General features: G+C 39.8%; 3 protein-coding genes and 5 non-coding genes across 8 annotated transcripts; all 8 read left to right on the forward strand.

The window, feature by feature from the left end:
- The first annotated feature begins 1,931 nt into the window (after positions 1-1,931).
- Positions 1,932-2,423, forward strand: LOC117320750 (probable RNA 2'-phosphotransferase). The gene has a single exon (XM_033875258.1). It carries the CDS (start codon positions 1,932-1,934, stop codon positions 2,421-2,423), a length of 492 nt encoding a protein of 163 aa, XP_033731149.1.
- Positions 2,424-2,823: 400 nt separating this feature from the next.
- Positions 2,824-2,896, forward strand: Trnar-ccu. The gene has a single exon. It is a non-coding gene; the product is annotated as a tRNA-Arg (tRNA).
- Positions 2,897-3,855: 959 nt separating this feature from the next.
- On the forward strand, positions 3,856-4,413 carry LOC117320751 (probable RNA 2'-phosphotransferase). The gene has a single exon (XM_033875259.1). The coding sequence runs from the start codon at positions 3,856-3,858 to the stop codon at positions 4,411-4,413; it is 558 nt and encodes a 185-aa protein (XP_033731150.1).
- A 401-nt stretch (positions 4,414-4,814) lies between these two features.
- Trnar-ccu lies at positions 4,815-4,887 on the forward strand. The gene has a single exon. It is a non-coding gene; the product is annotated as a tRNA-Arg (tRNA).
- A 1,914-nt stretch (positions 4,888-6,801) lies between these two features.
- Positions 6,802-6,874, forward strand: Trnar-ccu. Its single transcript has one exon. It is a non-coding gene; the product is annotated as a tRNA-Arg (tRNA).
- Positions 6,875-16,295: 9,421 nt separating this feature from the next.
- Trnar-ccu lies at positions 16,296-16,368 on the forward strand. The gene has a single exon. It is a non-coding gene; the product is annotated as a tRNA-Arg (tRNA).
- Positions 16,369-17,336: 968 nt separating this feature from the next.
- On the forward strand, positions 17,337-17,894 carry LOC117320752 (probable RNA 2'-phosphotransferase). Its single transcript, XM_033875260.1, has one exon. The coding sequence runs from the start codon at positions 17,337-17,339 to the stop codon at positions 17,892-17,894; it is 558 nt and encodes a 185-aa protein (XP_033731151.1).
- Positions 17,895-18,295: 401 nt separating this feature from the next.
- Positions 18,296-18,368, forward strand: Trnar-ccu. Its single transcript has one exon. It is a non-coding gene; the product is annotated as a tRNA-Arg (tRNA).
- Positions 18,369-19,665: the final 1,297 nt, after the last annotated feature.

Here is a 19,665-nt window from a genome sequence, read left to right on the forward strand (position 1 = left end):
ACAGTCAATCCTACGCCACTTCCGGCTAACAAGGCCAGGTTGGATGAGCTGGTGTTTCCGCTAACGACAGACAGCGAATGGTGTACTCCGACAATCACAACTGGATACGAGCCACCTACGGCCACAGCGTCAACATCCGGGTGTCAGAGATGGGAGACAGATCCGCAACCAGGAGGGGTCTCACGTACTTCGTCCACGGGATCAAGGCCAAGAGACACAGACTCCGTCCTTAAGTATGGACTGGACCACACTCGCTGCCCGCTACATCGAATTCACCGACTCCCCCGATTACGTCAGAGCTGGTGCGGAATTGTTTGTGCCGATTGACGTCAGAGGATTCCTCCGGGCTGGGTTCCGCCTGTACAAGATCGGCCCCCACGTCTACGCACAGATTGCAGAGTGCCACCTGAGTTCATCAAGGATATAGAGTACCTTGTGCTCTGAACTTCCAACTAAAACGGCCCTTTCAGGGCCACACAACAGCCCTTTTAGGGCTAACAATCTTCCCAAAAGCCCAGAGAAACCTCGAAATACGCATTGAAATGAAATACATAAACAATCAAGAAATCAAATCTAATCAAGACATACATGCTACACAATAACTCATTTCCACTAAAACAATCAATTGAAAATTGATAGAAAATCAATAAAAACTTGAATGGTCAATCTAATCAATCAATCAAAATAATAAACATTGTAACTTTAGCAGAAACGATAATGAAGTTATTTGTAAGCAATGGCGTCTCCACCCCTACAGAAAAAATAAATGACAATCATTAAGGCAGAGCTTGCCAATATATGGAATTACCATCAGCAATGCATATATAACGCACATCCGCCTCCCGTGGCCCAATGGATAAGGCACCCGGCCTCCTAATCCGGGGATTGCGGGTGTCGAGTCCCGCCCGGAGGTTGTGTAACGTGTTCCCTGGGTATTTCAGTTTTTAACGAGCACCAAATGAAACATGTACAATTAAAGGTTAGCAAATGGGCAGTTATATCATAGTGATACTCCTGTGAAACCATTTTTGTAATACAGACGCAGTTTAACAATTATAGATTCGCCCCCTTTAAGAAACACACACCGTCCATTCGGTCATGTGCGACTTCAATTTTTGTTTTATTTTTGTTTATTTTCAATTTTCATAGAACAATATCGTAGAATGCAATCCTACTAACGGCAGGGTAAGTCTACATCTATCGGCAATATTCGAGATATACGAGTTAATTTTTGTTTATTTGCTTCGTACACTTAACAGAAAGTCGATTAAGTGATAATTGTACTAAAAACTCTTGTAGCGTTTTTTTAAATACTAAAATGTCATGATTGATAAAACTCACTGATTTCATTTTTTTAATTTTTTTTTTTTTTAAATTTTTTTTTTTGATAAAATTGCATTTATAAAATTAAATGATTAGAACCCGACGTTAATTTTTCATCATCAAAATTTGTTTACAAGAGACAGTGTTTTCAATATTTCAATGGAATTACCGTAAAAACCGCAAAGGCCAAACCAGGGAAATTAGCTATCGTTACATGTACGAGGCCATATCAATGCCCCGGGGGGGGGATGTTTTTTTACAGGCGGTTCATATCAAAGTCCCCGGGATAAAAAAAATTACCGAATGTTAGAAACAGTGGAAATCAATCAAGGGAAGTGTATGTACAAATGCATGAATGTGTTTCTATTCCTGCATCAGCTACCTGTTCTGGTTGGTGTTTCGGAAAAATGTGTTCTAGCCATCAAGTTCTTAGCCAATCAAAACCCGTGTAACATAGGACACGCCCTTTATCATTCTGTCCTTTCGGTTATTTGGCTAAAAATCTCAGCGAAAATGATTAATTTCCCAAACATTCACCATGACTTTCCCGACCGAGCAAAAAAATTGACTACCAAGAAGAGCAAAAGCTGTTGTCAAGAGTCTACGACATGACCGCGACGCATGGCGAGCCCGCGAAAACCTCCTTCGTGCCTACCAGTCACATCCTACGCCACTTCCGGCTAACCAAGGCCAGGTTGGATGAGCTGGTGTTTCCCGCTAACGACAGACAGCGAATGGTGTACTCCGACAATCACAACTGGATACGAGCCACCTACGGCCACAGCGTCAACATCCGGGTGTCAGAGATTGGGAGACAGATCCGCAACCAGGAGGGTCTCACGTACTTCGTCCACGGGATCAAGGCCAGAGACACAGACTCCGTCCTTAAGTATGGACTGGACCACACTCGCTGCCCGTACATCGAATTCACCGACTCCCCCGATTACGTCAGAGCTGGTGCGGAATTGTTGGTGCACATTGACGTCAGAGGATTCCTCCGGGCTGGGTTCCGCCTGTACAAGATCGGCCCCCACGTCTACGCCACAGATTGCAGAGTGCCACCGGAGTTCATCAAGGATATAGAGTACCTTGTGCTCTGAACTTCCAACTAAAACGGCCCTTTTCAGGGCCACACAAACAGCCCTTTTTAGGGCTAACAATCTTCCCAAAAAGCCCAGAGAAACCTCGAAATACGCATTGAAATGATAATACAATAAACAATCAAGAAATCAAATCTAATCAAGACATACATGCTACACAATAACTCATTTCCACTAAAACAATCAATTGAAAATGATAGAAATCAATAAAAACTTGAATGAGTCAATCTAATCAATCAATCAAAATAAATAAACATTGTAAACTTTAGCAGAAACGATAATGAAGTTATTTGTAAAGCAATGGCGTCTCCCACCCCTACAGAAAAATAAATGACAATCATTAAGGCAGAGCTTGCCAATATATGGAATTACCATCAGCATGCATATATAACGCACATCCGCCTCCGTGGCCCAATGGATAAGGCACCGGCCTCCTAAGCCGGGGATTGCGGGTTCGAGTCCCGCCGGAGGTTGTGTAACTTGTTCCTGGTTATTTCAGTTTTTAACGAGCACCAAATGAAACATGTACAATTAAAGGTTAGAAAATGTGCAGTTATATCATAGTGATACGTCCTGTGAAACCATTTTTGTAATACAGACGCAGTTTAACAATTATAGATTCGCCCCCTTTAAGAAACACACACCGTCCATTCGGTCATGTGCGACTTCAATTTTTGTTTTATTTTTGTTTATTTTCAATTTTCATAGAACAATATCGTAGAATGCAAATCCTACTAACGGCAGGGTAAGTCTACATCTATCGGCAATATTCGAGATATACGAGTTAATTTTGTTTATTTTGCTTCGTACACTTAACAGAAAGTCGATTAAAGTGACTAATTGTAATGCTCAAAACTCTTGTAGCGCTTTTTATACTAAAATGTCATTGATTTGATAAAACTCACTGATTCATTTTTTAATTTTTTTTTTTTTTTTAATTTTTCTTTTTTGATAAAATTGCATTTATAAAATTAATGATTAGAACCCGACGTATAATGTTTCATCATCAAAATTTGTTTACATAAGAGACAGTGTTTTCAATATGTTCAATGGTAATTAACCGTAAAACCGCTAAGGCCAACAGGGTAATTAGCTATCGTTACATGTACGAGGCCATATCAATGTCCCGGGGGCGGGGATGTTTGTACAGGCGGTTCATATCAAAGTACCCGGATGAAAAAAAATTACCGAATGTTAGTACAAGTGAGGAAATCAATCAAGGGAAGTGTTTGTACAAATGCGATGAATGTGTTTCTATTACCTGCATCAGCTACCTGTTCTGGTTGGTGTTCCGGAGAATGTGTTCTTAGCCAATCAAGTTCTTAGCCAATCAAAACCCGTGTAACATATGACCACGCCCTTTATCATTCTGTTCCTTTTCGGTTACTATGGCTATAAAATCTCAGCGAAAATGAGTATTTCCACATTCACCATGACTTCCCGACCGAGCAGAAAAATGACTACCAAGAAGAGCAAAGCTGTTGTCAAGAGTCTACGACATGACCGCGACGCATGGCGAGACCGCGACACCTCCTTCGTGCCTACCAGTCACATCCTACGCCACTTCCGGCTAACCAAGGCCAGGTTGGATGAGCTGGTGTTTCCCGCTAACGACAGACAGCGAATGGTGTACTCCGACAATCACAACTGGATACGAGCCACCTACGGCCACAGCGTCAACATCCGGGTGTCAGAGATTGGGAGACAGATCCGCAACCAGGAGGGTCTCACGTACTTCGTCCACGGGATCAAGGCCAGAGACACAGACTCCGTCCTTAAGTATGGACTGGACCACACTCGCTGCCCGTACATCGAATTCACCGACTCCCCCGATTACGTCAGAGCTGGTGCGGAATTGTTGGTGCACATTGACGTCAGAGGATTCCTCCGGGCTGGGTTCCGCCTGTACAAGATCGGCCCCCACGTCTACGCCACAGATTGCAGAGTGCCACCGGAGTTCATCAAGGATATAGAGTACCTTGTGCTCTGAACTTCCAACTAAAACGGCCCTTTTCAGGGCCACACAAACAGCCCTTTTTAGGGCTAACAATCTTCCCAAAAAGCCCAGAGAAACCTCGAAATACGCATTGAAATGATAATACAATAAACAATCAAGAAATCAAATCTAATCAAGACATACATGCTACACAATAACTCATTTCCACTAAAACAATCAATTGAAAATGATAGAAATCAATAAAAACTTGAATGAGTCAATCTAATCAATCAATCAAAATAAATAAACATTGTAAACTTTAGCAGAAACGATAATGAAGTTATTTGTAAAGCAATGGCGTCTCCCACCCCTACAGAAAAAATAAATGACAATCATTAAGGCAGAGCTTGCCAATATATGGAATTACCATCAGCATGCATATATAACGCACATCCGCCTCCGTGGCCCAATGGATAAGGCACCGGCCTCCTAAGCCGGGGATTGCGGGTTCGAGTCCCGCCGGAGGTTGTGTAACTTGTTCCTGGTTATTTCAGTTTTTAACGAGCACCAAATGAAACATGTACAATTAAAGGTTAGAAAATGTGCAGTTATATCATAGTGATACGTCCTGTGAAACCATTTTTGTAATACAGACGCAGTTTAACAATTATAGATTCGCCCCCTTTAAGAAACACACACCGTCCATTCGGTCATGTGCGACTTCAATTTTTGTTTTATTTTTGTTTATTTTCAATTTTCATAGAACAATATCGTAGAATGCAAATCCTACTAACGGCAGGGTAAGTCTACATCTATCGGCAATATTCGAGATATACGAGTTAATTTTGTTTATTTTGCTTCGTACACTTAACAGAAAGTCGATTAAAGTGACTAATTGTAATGCTCAAAACTCTTGTAGCGCTTTTTATACTAAAATGTCATTGATTTGATAAAACTCACTGATTCATTTTTTATTTTTTTTTTTTTTTTAATTTTTCTTTTTTGATAAAATTGCATTTATAAAATTAATGATTAGAACCCGACGTATAATGTTTCATCATCAAAATTTGTTTACATAAGAGACAGTGTTTTCAATATGTTCAATGGTAATTAACCGTAAAACCGCTAAGGCCAACAGGGTAATTAGCTATCGTTACATGTACGAGGCCATATCAATGTCCCGGGGGCGGGGATGTTTGTACAGGCGGTTCATATCAAAGTACCCGGATGAAAAAAAATTACCGAATGTTAGTACAAGTGAGGAAATCAATCAAGGGAAGTGTTTGTACAAATGCGATGAATGTGTTTCTATTACCTGCATCAGCTACCTGTTCTGGTTGGTGTTCCGGAGAATGTGTTCTTAGCCAATCAAGTTCTTAGCCAATCAAAACCCGTGTAACATATGACCACGCCCTTTATCATTCTGTTCCTTTTCGGTTACTATGGCTATAAAATCTCAGCGAAAATGAGTATTTCCACATTCACCATGACTTCCCGACCGAGCAGAAAAATGACTACCAAGAAGAGCAAAGCTGTTGTCAAGAGTCTACGACATGACCGCGACGCATGGCGAGACCGCGACACCTCCTTCGTGCCTACCAGTCACATCCTACGCCACTTCCGGCTAACCAAGGCCAGGTTGGATGAGCTGGTGTTTCCCGCTAACGACAGACAGCGAATGGTGTACTCCGACAATCACAACTGGATACGAGCCACCTACGGCCACAGCGTCAACATCCGGGTGTCAGAGATTGGGAGACAGATCCGCAACCAGGAGGGTCTCACGTACTTCGTCAAGGATCAAGGCCAGAGACACAGACTCCGTCCTTAAGTATGGACTGGACCACACTCGCTGCCCGTACATCGAATTCACCGACTCCCCCGATTACGTCAGAGCTGGTGCGGAATTGGTGGTGCACATTGACGTCAGAGGATTCCTCCGGGCTGGGTTCCGCCTGTACAAGATCGGCCCCCACGTCTACGCCACAGATTGCAGAGTGCCACCGGAGTTCATCAACGATATAGAGTACCTTGTGCTCTGAACTTCCAACTAAAACGGCCCTTTTCAGGGCCACACAAACAGCCCTTTTTAGGGCTAACAATCTTCCCAAAAAGCCCAGAGAAACCTCGAAATACGCATTGAAATGATAATACAATAACAATCAAGAAATCAAATCTAATCAAGACATACATGCTACACAATAACTCATTTCCACTAAAACAATCAATTGAAAATGATAGAAATCAATAAAAACTTGAATGAGTCAATCTAATCAATCAATCAAAATAAATAAACATTGTAAACTTTAGCAGAAACGATAATGAAGTTATTTGTAAAGCAATGGCGTCTCCCACCCCTACAGAAAAAATAAATGACAATCATTAAGGCAGAGCTTGCCAATATATGGAATTACCATCAGCATGCATATATAACGCACATCCGCCTCCGTGGCCCAATGGATAAGGCACCGGCCTCCTAAGCCGGGGATTGCGGGTTCGAGTCCCGCCGGAGGTTGTGTAACTTGTTCCTGGTTATTTCAGTTTTTAAACGAGCACCAAATGAAACATGTACAATTAAAGGTTAGAAAATGTGCAGTTATATCATAGTGATACGTCCTGTGAAACCATTTTGTAATACAGACGCGAGTTTAACAATTATGAGTTCGCCCCCCTTTAAGAAACACACACCGTCCATTCGGTCATGTGCCGACTTCAATTTTGTTTTATTTTTGTTTATTTCACATTTTCATAGAACAATATCGATAGAATCAAATCCTACTAACGGCAGGGAAGTCTACACTCTATCGGTCAATTTCGAGATATACGAGTTAATTTTGTTTATTTTGCTTCGTACACTTAACAGAAAGTCGATTAAAGTGACTAATTGTAATGCTCAAAACTCTTGTAGCGCTTTTTATACTAAAATGTCATTGATTTGATAAAACTCACTGATTCATTTTTTAATTTTTTTTTTTTTTAATTTTTATGAAAATTTCGATAAATATATTAATTGTTTAATTTTTTAAATTTTTTTAAGTTTTAACAATTTAAGAACGGTAATGTAATAAACGCATTCAATCGGGGTTAATTGGTTCAAGCGTATTACAACCCTGAGCCAAAAGCAATGTAAATACAAGAGGCATCAATAAGAAGGTTGAATGCGTATGGTTTTATACCTCATCGGTATTCGTTGTGTTCCGGAATTAATAATTAGCATCAAAACCGGAATATGACACCTAGCTTCTGTTCCTTTCGGTTAATGGCTATAAAACCAGAATTGAATCAACCGACACCGCCTAGCAAATTATCAGAAGCAAGTTAACTACGAAACAGCCTCACCGACTCCCCGGCCCAACACTACCAGCAACGGTGCCAAGGATAGCGTGTTCGCGCACAGACGCGAACTTCCCACACACACAACGACCACCTCGGCACCTCACACCGGTTCAGATTGGCGTCCGCGGAGGCCACGACTGTCACGCAAGGCCAGAGACCGACTCGCCATAGCGGCACCACTGCGCTAAATCCAGACCCCTAGTCACTGTGCGAATTGTGCCAAACGCAAGGATCCCCGAGGTCGACGAACCCCTGCAACCCAGTTAGGCCAGGTCAAGCGATTAATGCCTGATCCAAAACGCCTTTTGGCAAATCCAAGCAAACTCCAAAGCCAAGATAAGATCCGAAATACAAAAGATAAACAATCTTACCTCAAACAAAATCATACCAAAACAAAATTAAATTAAAATAAATTTAAAACACTAAAAAACTAAATAAATAAAATTAAAAACAGAAAAAACTAGAAACAATACTCATTCTAAACAAATCAATCCATAGATCAATATAAATTCTCAGCAATATAAGAACCACGCTAAGATTGTACGCCCTACGGGATTGATTTTTCCGAAAGATCGTAAACCTTAAATTAACTATTAACGAGCCCAATGAAATATAAATAAAACTTTTTTATCCATTTTTTTGAAACCTTTTAAACCAGATTAGGATTCACACCGTTTACCTCCTGTTTTTTTTATTTTACAAAATTAAGTAATTATTTAAATAACCATACGTAATCATCTATGAGTTTTTACATACGAAATCAATTATGTTTTTTTTCTTAAAACCAAATACTAATGTACTAAATTTTCTAATTTTTAAATTTTAAATTATTGAAATATATAAAATTTTTTATTATTTTTCATAATGTATTTATAATTTTTAACATTTTTAATGTAAAATTTTTAAATAAGTATCATATGTTTACATAATTATTTATAAACAGTTAGTATGTTGTTTAAACGTTCAAAAATCTAATAGTAGGGATCAGTATTCACGGAAATTCAAGTTTACAAGACAAGGAAAATTTGTTATCAGAATCGTCAACCAGGCACGCAATCGATGTAGTCGGACGCTCACTCTGTCCGGGGGTCAGAACCGTTTAGAATGATCCCACATATCCGTTTCGAGAGAAAAACTCAGAAATGCGCTTTGTCAAGCAAATCCCGACGAGAGTTCAACCCACTCCTCGTGGCCAGATTCAGGCAACATTGCCAAGTACCCGACTGCCCGCCTCATCGCTTTCCACAGCAAACGCACCGCAACGGCATAATACCGTGTTCCCCCAAAAAAGATACCACACAAACTTTTAGTACCACTCGGCAAGCAGACATCCGACAAGGCCACTATCCCAACGCAAGCAGAACACTCCGACAAGCATGGAAGCTTCCCTAATCATGACAATGTCCACATAAATCAGCCCCATCTAGCCAAGCACATGTCCGAATTAGCGATCGAACCCCGGGTTCGACATCGGCCACTCTCACAAAAGATCTGACTCCAAAAAGCCTCGACAAAACCCACACATCTTGCAAAAACACGACAAGGAATCATCGAAACCCAAAAATGCCGCAAACTCATTAAATACATAACACAATATCAATCATAAATATATGAAATATAACTGAAAAAAATTGAAAGAACAACTTTTTCAGCAATCCCTAAAAACTAAACCTAAAATGAATTAATTATATAAAAATCATAAATTAAAAAACTCCCATCAAAATATTTACAACATTCAAAATGCAATATAAAATCGATATTGTAATTATAACAATCAAAGCAAAATTGTAATCACGCTAAAGTACGGTTTTCAATGTTCCCCCCGAGTATTAATAAATTCATTATTAGAACAATTATTAAAACCATTATGATAATCCTAAAATGTTAAGAGCTTTAACGGATTCGTAGAAACAGAGTTCTTGTCTTATTCTTATTATGATAATTGTTATTATTAAATACATTAAACAAATGATAAAGGAGCATTTGTAATAACTGTAGCGTTTTTATCCAAAAATTCATGATTGATTAAACTCATATTTTTTTAATTTTATTTTTAATTTTTTTCTGAAAATTGCAGTTATAAAATTATATTAAACCGAGTATAAATTTTCATCATCAAATTTGTTTACTAGAAGTTTTTCATATTTCATGTAATAACTAATAAACGAAGCCAAAGGGTTTACTAATTTACAAAGTAAATGCAACACTGTCCGGTGTTTTTGTACGGCGTTCATCAATGCCGAGTAAAAAATTACGAATGTTATACCGTGGGAATCAATCAGAATGTTTAACAATGGAAATGATGTTGTATTAACCCAACTACGATGTTTGTATCGAGAATGTTTCTTAGGCCATCAAGTTTTCCAATCAAACGTGTACATAACGTCTTACACTTCAATTTCCATTCGTTACTATGGCATAAATCTCAGCGAAAAGAATTCCAATTCACCATGACTTCCCGACCCGATGCAGAAAAATGAGCTACCAAGAAGAGCAAAGCTGTTCAGCCTACGACATACCGGACGCATGCGAGACCCGAACCCTTGTGCCTACCAGTACACTCAGCCACTTCCGCTAACACAAGGCCAGTTGGATGACTGGTTTCCCGCTAACGACAGACAGCGAAGGTGTACCCGACAATCACAATGATACGCAGCACACGGCAAACCGTCAACATCGGTTCCAATGGAGACGTCCGCAACCAGGAGGCTCTTAATGTTCCGGACCAACCAAGATCAATCACAGACTCCATACTATGGACTGGACCACTCCGTGCCGTTATCGAATGCACCAGAGTCCCCGTTACGTCAAGATGTGCGGAATGCTGGTCCATCATGAGTCAGAAATTATCGGCTGGTCCCGTACAACGCCCCCACTCTACGTACGAATGTTCAAGTCACCGGAAATTCTCAAGAGTTAAAGAACCTTGTCAACTCCAATAAAAGGCCATTTCACACAAAATCCCCTTTACTACAACTAACAAATAACCAGAGAAACATCGAAATACCATTGAATAATCATAACAAATAAATTAAATTTAATAATACATTAAAATAAATATTCCACTAAAACATCAAGAAATATAAAATCAATTTAAATATGAGTATCTAAATAATCAATCATACATCACAAGTAAACTTAATCTTAGCGAACGATAATGAAGTTTTTGTAAAGAATGGCGTTCCCCACCCCTACAGAAAAATAATGAAATCATTAAGGCGAGCTTCCAAATATGAATTACATCAAGATTAACGCACTCTCTCTGCCAATGTAAGCAACCGGCCTCCTAGCCGAGATTGCGGTTTCGAGTCCCCGGATGTTGTAATTGTTCCTGTTATTTCATTTTTAAGAGCAAGAATAAAGTAATTAAAGTTAAAAATGGTAATCTACATTTACTGTAAACATTTTTGTAATACAGACGCAGTTTAACAATTAATTCCCCTTTAGAAAACTCATTGTCATGTTTCAATTTTTTTTAATTTGTTATAAATTCTTCATTTTTATAAAATCTAATAAATCTATAACAACGTGTAATGTTTACATCTAAATGTTCTCAAATCAGATATCATTAATTTGTTTATTTTACTTCGTACACTAACAAGTAATGTCGTAATACATGCATTCAAAATCTGTGTAGGTTTTTACTAAATGTCATTGATGTTAAAAATACGATTCATTTAAGTTTAATTTTAAGTTTTTGAAAAATGCATTAAAATTAATGTATAAACCTAGTAATGTTTCATATCAAAATTGTTTCTAGAGACGGTTTTCAATGTCAACGGGTAATTACCGTAAAACCGCTAACAAAGGTATTAGCTATGAATTACATGTCGAGCCATATAATGTCCGGGAGGGTTTGAAAGGGTTCATTAAACAACCGGTGACAAAATGTCAGCAATGTTAGCACAGAGATCAATCAGGAATCTTGTACAGCGATATTGTCTTCTACTTACCGCATCAAACCGTTCTGGTTGGTGTTTCCGGAAGTGTTCTTAGCCAGAAGTTCTTTGCCAATCAAACCACAACTTGCCACAGCCTTAATCGTTCGATTGGTACAGCCTAAAACTCAGGAAATAGTATTTCGCAATCACATCGCCCGAGCGACCGAAAAATGAACAACAAGTCACAACTGTTGTCAAAGCTACCACATCGCGACCATGGCGTGAGACCGCACAAGCCTCTTCTGCCTACGCCAGCCACACAGATCCGCCACCAGTCAAGTTGATGAGGGTTCTCCCGTAAACACGACGCATCGGCCACAAACTGTATCGAACACCTAGTCGCACGTCCAAAACGGCACGAATGATAAGAATCCAACCAGAGTATCACACTATCGATGGATCAAGCCAAACAAGACCGCTAATATGGACTGAACAACTGTCCGTACAATCAATACACGAACTCCACCGAAACGTCAACTGTAGCAATTGTTGCACAATAATGTCAAGATTCCTCCGCAGAATAATAAATCAAATCGGCCCCCAAGCTACCATCAATTAGCAGTCCACCGAGTCATCAGGAATGAGTACCTGGCTCTGAACGTTCCACTACCGCCTTTTATGGCACACAAGCCTATTTAGGGCTAACAATCTTCCAAAAGCCAAGAACCTCGAAATAGCATTGAATAATCATACATCAGAATCAAATCTAATCAGACTCATTAACTAATCATTTTCCCTTAAAACATCAATGAAATATAGAATCAATTAAAATTTGAATGTCATATCAATATCAACAATTGAATAAACATCTGTAACTTTAGCACAAAGAAACGTAATAATTATTTGTAAAATGGTTTCACCACCTAAAAAAAAATACAATCTTAGACTTGCCAATTATTATCCATCACATGCATATAATATCTCCTCCGTGCCCAATGTAAAACGCTTAACGGATTGCGGTTCGAGTCCCGAGTTTTGTAACATTGTTTCACATTTATATTTATTTTATAAACCCATGAACATTACAATTAAAAGTTGAAAATTGCATTAGACAAGTGAAGTCCTGTAAACCATTTTTGTAATACAGACGGTTTAACAATTATAACTGCCCCTTTAGAACAACGTCATTCTGTCATGTGCGACTTCAATTTATTTTGTTGGTTGTTTTTCAATTTTCATACAAATCTGAATGCAAACAATAAGCAGGTTCATAATCTTCGGCATATTGAATATACGAGTTAATTTGTTTATTTGCTTCGTACCTAACGAAATCGATATCAAGATATCTAATGTCAAACCTTGACGCTTCAACTAATGTCTTTTTAAAACCACTGATTCATTTTTTTATCGCTTTAATTTAATTGTATTTTTTGATAAAATTGCTTCTAAAATTATACAAAACCCACGTTAAGTTTCATCTCAAATTGTTACTAAGAACAGTTTCAAATGTTCAATCGTACTTAACCGTCACAACGCCAGGCAACAGGATTAGCATCGTTACATGTACGAGGCATACAATGTCCCGGGGGGGGATGTTGTACAGGCCGTTCATATCCAACGTACCCGGAGTACAAAATTACCGATGTTATACAGGATGGAAATCATCAGGAATGTTTGACAAATGCGAGAATGTTTTAGTTACCTGCATCACTACCTGTTCGGTTGTTCCGAACATTTCTTAGCCAATCAAGTCTTGCCACAAAACCCGTGTAACATAATCAACAGCCCTTTATCATCTGTTCCTTTTCGGTACTAGCTATAAAAATCTCGCAAAATAATTCCACATTACATGACTTCCCGAACCGAGCAAAAAATGATACCAAGACACAAAACTGTTGTCAAAGTCTACGACTGACCGGAACATGGACATGAACCCGCGACACCTCCTCGTGCTACAGACATCCTACCACTTCGCTAACCAAGCCAGTTGGATGACGGTGTTTCCCTAACGACAGACAGGAACGTGTAACTCCGAAATCCAACAGATACGATGCACCTGTCCACAGTCAACATCCGGTGTCAGAGATTGGAGACAGTATCCCAAAGGAGGGTCTCACGTACTTCGTCAGGATCAATGGCCAATGACAAGACCCTCCTTAAGTATGATGGACCACAATCGCTGCCGTACATCGAATTCACCGACTCACCCGATTAGTCTGAGCTGTGCGGAATTTGATGCATTAGTCTAAGGATTCTCAGCTGGGTTCCGCTTACAAATCGGCCACGTTATCGCCACATTGCAAGTGCCACCGGAGTTCATCAAGGATATGAGTACCTTTGTGCTCGAACTTCAACTAAAACGGCCCTTTTCGGGCCAACACAAACACCCTTTTTAGGGCTAACAATCTTCCCAAAAGCCCAAGAAACTCTCGAATACGCATTGAAATGATAATACAATAACAATCAAGAAATCAAATCTAATCAAGACTACATGCTAACAATAACTCATTTCCACTAAAACAATCATTGAAAATGATAGAATCAATAAAACTTAATGAGTCAATCATCACATCAACAATCAAAATAAATAACATTGTAACTTAGCGAAACGATAATGAAGTTATTTGTAAAGCAATGGCGTCTCCACCCTACAGAAAAAATAATGACAATCATTAAGCGAGCTGCAATATATGGAATTCCATCAGCATGCATATATAACGCACATCCGCCTCCTGGCCAATGATAGGCACCGGCCTCCTAAGCCGGTGATTGCGGGTTCGAGTCCCGCCGGAGGTTGTGTAACTTGTTCCTGGTTATTTTCATTTTTTTAACGAGCACCAAATGAAACATGTACAATTAAAATTAGAAATTTGCATTAATCATAGTGATCGTCCTGTGAAACCATTTTTGTAATACAGACGCAGTTTAACAATTATAGATTCGCCCCCCTTTAAGAAACACCACACCGTCCATTCGGTCATGTGCGACTTCATTTTTGTTTTATTTTTGTTTATTTTCAATTTTCATAGAACAATATCGTAGAATGCAAATCCTACTAACGGCAGGGTAAGTCTACATCTATCGGCAATATTCGAGATATACGAGTTATTTTGTTTATTTTGCTTCGTACAACTTAACAGAAAGTCGATTAAAGTGACTAATTGTAATGCTCAAAACTCTTGTAGCGCTTTTTATACTAAATGTCATTGATTTGATAAAACTCACTGATTCATTTTTTAATTTTTTTTTTTTTTTAATTTTTCTTTTTTTGATAAAATTGCATTTATAAAATTAATGATTAGAACCCGACGTATAATGTTTCATCATCAAAATTTGTTTACATAAGAGACAGTGTTTTCAATATGTTCAATGGTAATTAACCGTAAAACCGCTAAGGCCAACAGGGTAATTAGCTATCGTTACATGTACAAATGTACGAGGCCATATCAATGTCCCGGGGGCGGGGATGTTTGTACAGGCGGTTCATATCAAAGTACCCGGATGAAAAAAAATTACCGAATGTTAGTACAAGTGAGGAAATCAATCAAGGGAAGTGATTGTACAAATGCGATGAATGTGTTTCTATTACCTGCATCAGCTACCTGTTCTGGTTGGTGTTCCGGAGAATGTGTTCTTAGCCAATCAAGTTCTTAGCCAATCAAAACCCGTGTAACATATGACCACGCCCTTTATCATTCTGTTCCTTTTCGGTTACTATGGCTATAAAATCTCAGCGAAAATGAGTATTTCCACATTCACCATGACTTCCCGACCGAGCAGAAAAATGACTACCAAGAAGAGCAAAGCTGTTGTCAAGAGTCTACGACATGACCGCGACGCATGGCGAGACCGCGACACCTCCTTCGTGCCTACCAGTCACATCCTACGCCACTTCCGGCTAACCAAGGCCAGGTTGGATGAGCTGGTGTTTCCCGCTAACGACAGACAGCGAATGGTTGTACTCCGACAATCACAACTGGATACGAGCCACCTACGGCCACAGCGTCAACATCCGGGTGTCAGAGATTGGGAGACAGATCCGCAACCAGGAGGGTCTCACGTACTTCGTCCACGGGATCAAGGCCAGAGACACAGACTCCGTCCTTAAGTATGGACTGGACCACACTCGCTGCCCGTACATCGAATTCACCGACTCCCCCGATTACGTCAGAGCTGGTGCGGAATTGTTGGTGCACATTGACGTCAGAGGATTCCTCCGGGCTGGGTTCCGCCTGTACAAGATCGGCCCCCACGTCTACGCCACAGATTGCAGAGTGCCACCGGAGTTCATCAAGGATATAGAGTACCTTGTGCTCTGAACTTCCAACTAAAACGGCCCTTTTCAGGGCCACACAAACAGCCCTTTTTAGGGCTAACAATCTTCCCAAAAAGCCCAGAGAAACCTCGAAATACGCATTGAAATGATAATACAATAAACAATCAAGAAATCAAATCTAATCAAGACATACATGCTACACAATAACTCATTTCCACTAAAACAATCAATTGAAAATGATAGAAATCAATAAAAACTTGAATGAGTCAATCTAATCAATCAATCAAAATAAATAGACATTGTAAACTTTAGCAGAAACGATAATGAAGTTATTTGTAAAGCAATGGCGTCTCCCACCCCTACAGAAAAATAAATGACAATCATTAAGGCAGAGCTTGCCAATATATGGAATTACCATCAGCATGCATATATAACGCACATCCGCCTCCGTGGCCCAATGGATAAGGCACCGGCCTCCTAAGCCGGGGATTGCGGGTTCGAGTCCCGCCGGAGGTTGTGTAACTTGTTCCTGGTTATTTCAGTTTTTAACGAGCACCAAATGAAACATGTACAATTAAAGGTTAGAAAATGTGCAGTTATATCATAGTGATACGTCCTGTGAAACCATTTTTGTAATACAGACGCAGTTTAACAATTATAGATTCGCCCCCTTTAAGAAACACACACCGTCCATTCGGTCATGTGCGACTTCAATTTTTGTTTTATTTTTGTTTATTTTCAATTTTCATAGAACAATATCGTAGAATGCAAATCCTACTAACGGCAGGGTAAGTCTACATCTATCGGCAATATTCGAGATATACGAGTTAATTTTGTTTATTTTGCTTCGTACACTTAACAGAAAGTCGATTAAAGTGACTAATTGTAATGCTCAAAACTCTTGTAGCGCTTTTTATACTAAAATGTCATTGATTTGATAAAACTCACTGATTCATTTTTTAATTTTTTTTTTTTTTTTTAATTTTTCTTTTTTGATAAAATTGCATTTATAAAATTAATGATTAGAACCCGACGTATAATGTTTCATCATCAAAATTTGTTTACATAAGAGACAGTGTTTTCAATATGTTCAATGGTAATTAACCGTACAACCGCTAAGGCCAACAGGGTAATTAGCTATCGTTACATGTACAAATGTACGAGGCCATATCAATGTCCCGGGGGCGGGGATGTTTGTACAGGCGGTTCATATCAAAGTACCCGGATGAAAAAAAATTACCGAATGTTAGTACAAGTGAGGAAATCAATCAAGGGAAGTGATTGTACAAATGCGATGAATGTGTTTCTATTACCTGCATCAGCTACCTGTTCTGGTTGGTGTTCCGGAGAATGTGTTCTTAGCCAATCAAGTTCTTAGCCAATCAAAACCCGTGTAACATATGACCACGCCCTTTATCATTCTGTTCCTTTTCGGTTACTATGGCTATAAAATCTCAGCGAAAATGAGTATTTCCACATTCACCATGACTTCCCGACCGAGCAGAAAAATGACTACCAAGAAGAGCAAAGCTGTTGTCAAGAGTCTACGACATGACCGCGACGCATGGCGAGACCGCGACACCTCCTTCGTGCCTACCAGTCACATCCTACGCCACTTCCGGCTAACCAAGGCCAGGTTGGATGAGCTGGTGTTTCCCGCTAACGACAGACAGCGAATGGTGTACTCCGACAATCACAACTGGATACGAGCCACCTACGGCCACAGCGTCAACATCCGGGTGTCAGAGATTGGGAGACAGATCCGCAACCAGGAGGGTCTCACGTACTTCGTCCACGGGATCAAGGCCAGAGACACAGACTCCGTCCTTAAGTATGGACTGGACCACACTCGCTGCCCGTACATCGAATTCACCGACTCCCCCGATTACGTCAGAGCTGGTGCGGAATTGTTGGTGCACATTGACGTCAGAGGATTCCTCCGGGCTGGGTTCCGCCTGTACAAGATCGGCCCCCACGTCTACGCCACAGATTGCAGAGTGCCACCGGAGTTCATCAAGGATATAGAGTACCTTGTGCTCTGAACTTCCAACTAAAACGGCCCTTTTCAGGGCCACACAAACAGCCCTTTTTAGGGCTAACAATCTTCCCAAAAAGCCCAGAGAAACCTCGAAATACGCATTGAAATGATAATACAATAAACAATCAAGAAATCAAATCTAATCAAGACATACATGCTACACAATAACTCATTTCCACTAAAACAATCAATTGAAAATGATAGAAATCAATAAAAACTTGAATGAGTCAATCTAATCAATCAATCAAAATAAATAGACATTGTAAACTTTAGCAGAAACGATAATGAAGTTATTTGTAAAGCAATGGCGTCTCCCACCCCTACAGAAAAAATAAATGACAATCATTAAGGCAGAGCTTGCCAATATATGGAATTACCATCAGCATGCATATATAACGCACATCCGCCTCCGTGGCCCAATGGATAAGGCACCGGCCTCCTAAGCCGGGGATTGCGGGTTCGAGTCCCGCCGGAGGTTGTGTAACTTGTTCCTGGTTATTTCAGTTTTTAACGAGCACCAAATGAAACATGTACAATTAAAGGTTAGAAAATGTGCAGTTATATCATAGTGATACGTCCTGTGAAACCATTTTTGTAATACAGACGCAGTTTAACAATTATAGATTCGCCCCCTTTAAGAAACACACACCGTCCATTCGGTCATGTGCGACTTCAATTTTTGTTTTATTTTTGTTTATTTTCAATTTTCATAGAACAATATCGTAGAATGCAAATCCTACTAACGGCAGGGTAAGTCTACATCTATCGGCAATATTCGAGATATACGAGTTAATTTTGTTTATTTTGCTTCGTACACTTAACAGAAAGTCGATTAAAGTGACTAATTGTAATGCTCAAAACTCTTGTAGCGCTTTTTATACTAAAATGTCATTGATTTGATAAAACTCACTGATTCATTTTTTAATTTTTTTTTTTTTTTAATTTTTCTTTTTTGATAAAATTGCATTTATAAAATTAATGATTAGAACCCGACGTATAATGTTTCATCATCAAAATTTGTTTACATAAGAGACAGTGTTTTCAATATGTTCAATGGTAATTAACCGTACAACCGCTAAGGCCAACAGGGTAATTAGCTATCGTTACATGTACAAATGTACGAGGCCATATCAATGTCCCGGGGGCGGGGATGTTTGTACAGGCGGTTCATATCAAAGTACCCGGATGAAAAAAAATTACCGAATGTTAGTACAAGTGAGGAAATCAATCAAGGGAAGTGTTTGTACAAATGCGATGAATGTGTTTCTATTACCTGCACATCAGCTACCTGTTCTGTTGGTGTTCCGGAGAATGTGTTCTTAGCCAATCAAGTTCTTAGCCAATCAAAACCCGTGTAACATATGACCACGCCCTTTATCATTCTGTTCCTTTTCGGTTACTATGGCTATAAAATCTCAGCGAAAATGAGTATTTCCACATTCACCATGACTTCCCGACCGAGCAGAAAAATGACTACCAAGAAGAGCAAAGCTGTTGTCAAGAGTCTACGGACATGACCGCGACGCATGGCGAGACCGCGACACCTCCTTCGTGCCTACCAGTCACATCCTACGCCACTTCCGGCTAACCAAGGCCAGGTTGGATGAGCTGGTGTTCCCGCTAACGACAGACAGCGAATGGTGTACTCCGACAATCACAACTGGATACGAGCCACCTACGGCCACAGCGTCAACATCCGGGTGTCAGAGATTGGGAGACAGATCCGCAACCAGGAGGGTCTCACGTACTTCGTCCACGGGATCAAGGCCAGGACA

The sequence above is a fragment of the Pecten maximus genome, unplaced genomic scaffold (assembly GCF_902652985.1).
Source record: "Pecten maximus unplaced genomic scaffold, xPecMax1.1, whole genome shotgun sequence".
NCBI classification, from domain to species: domain Eukaryota; kingdom Metazoa; phylum Mollusca; class Bivalvia; order Pectinida; family Pectinidae; genus Pecten; species Pecten maximus.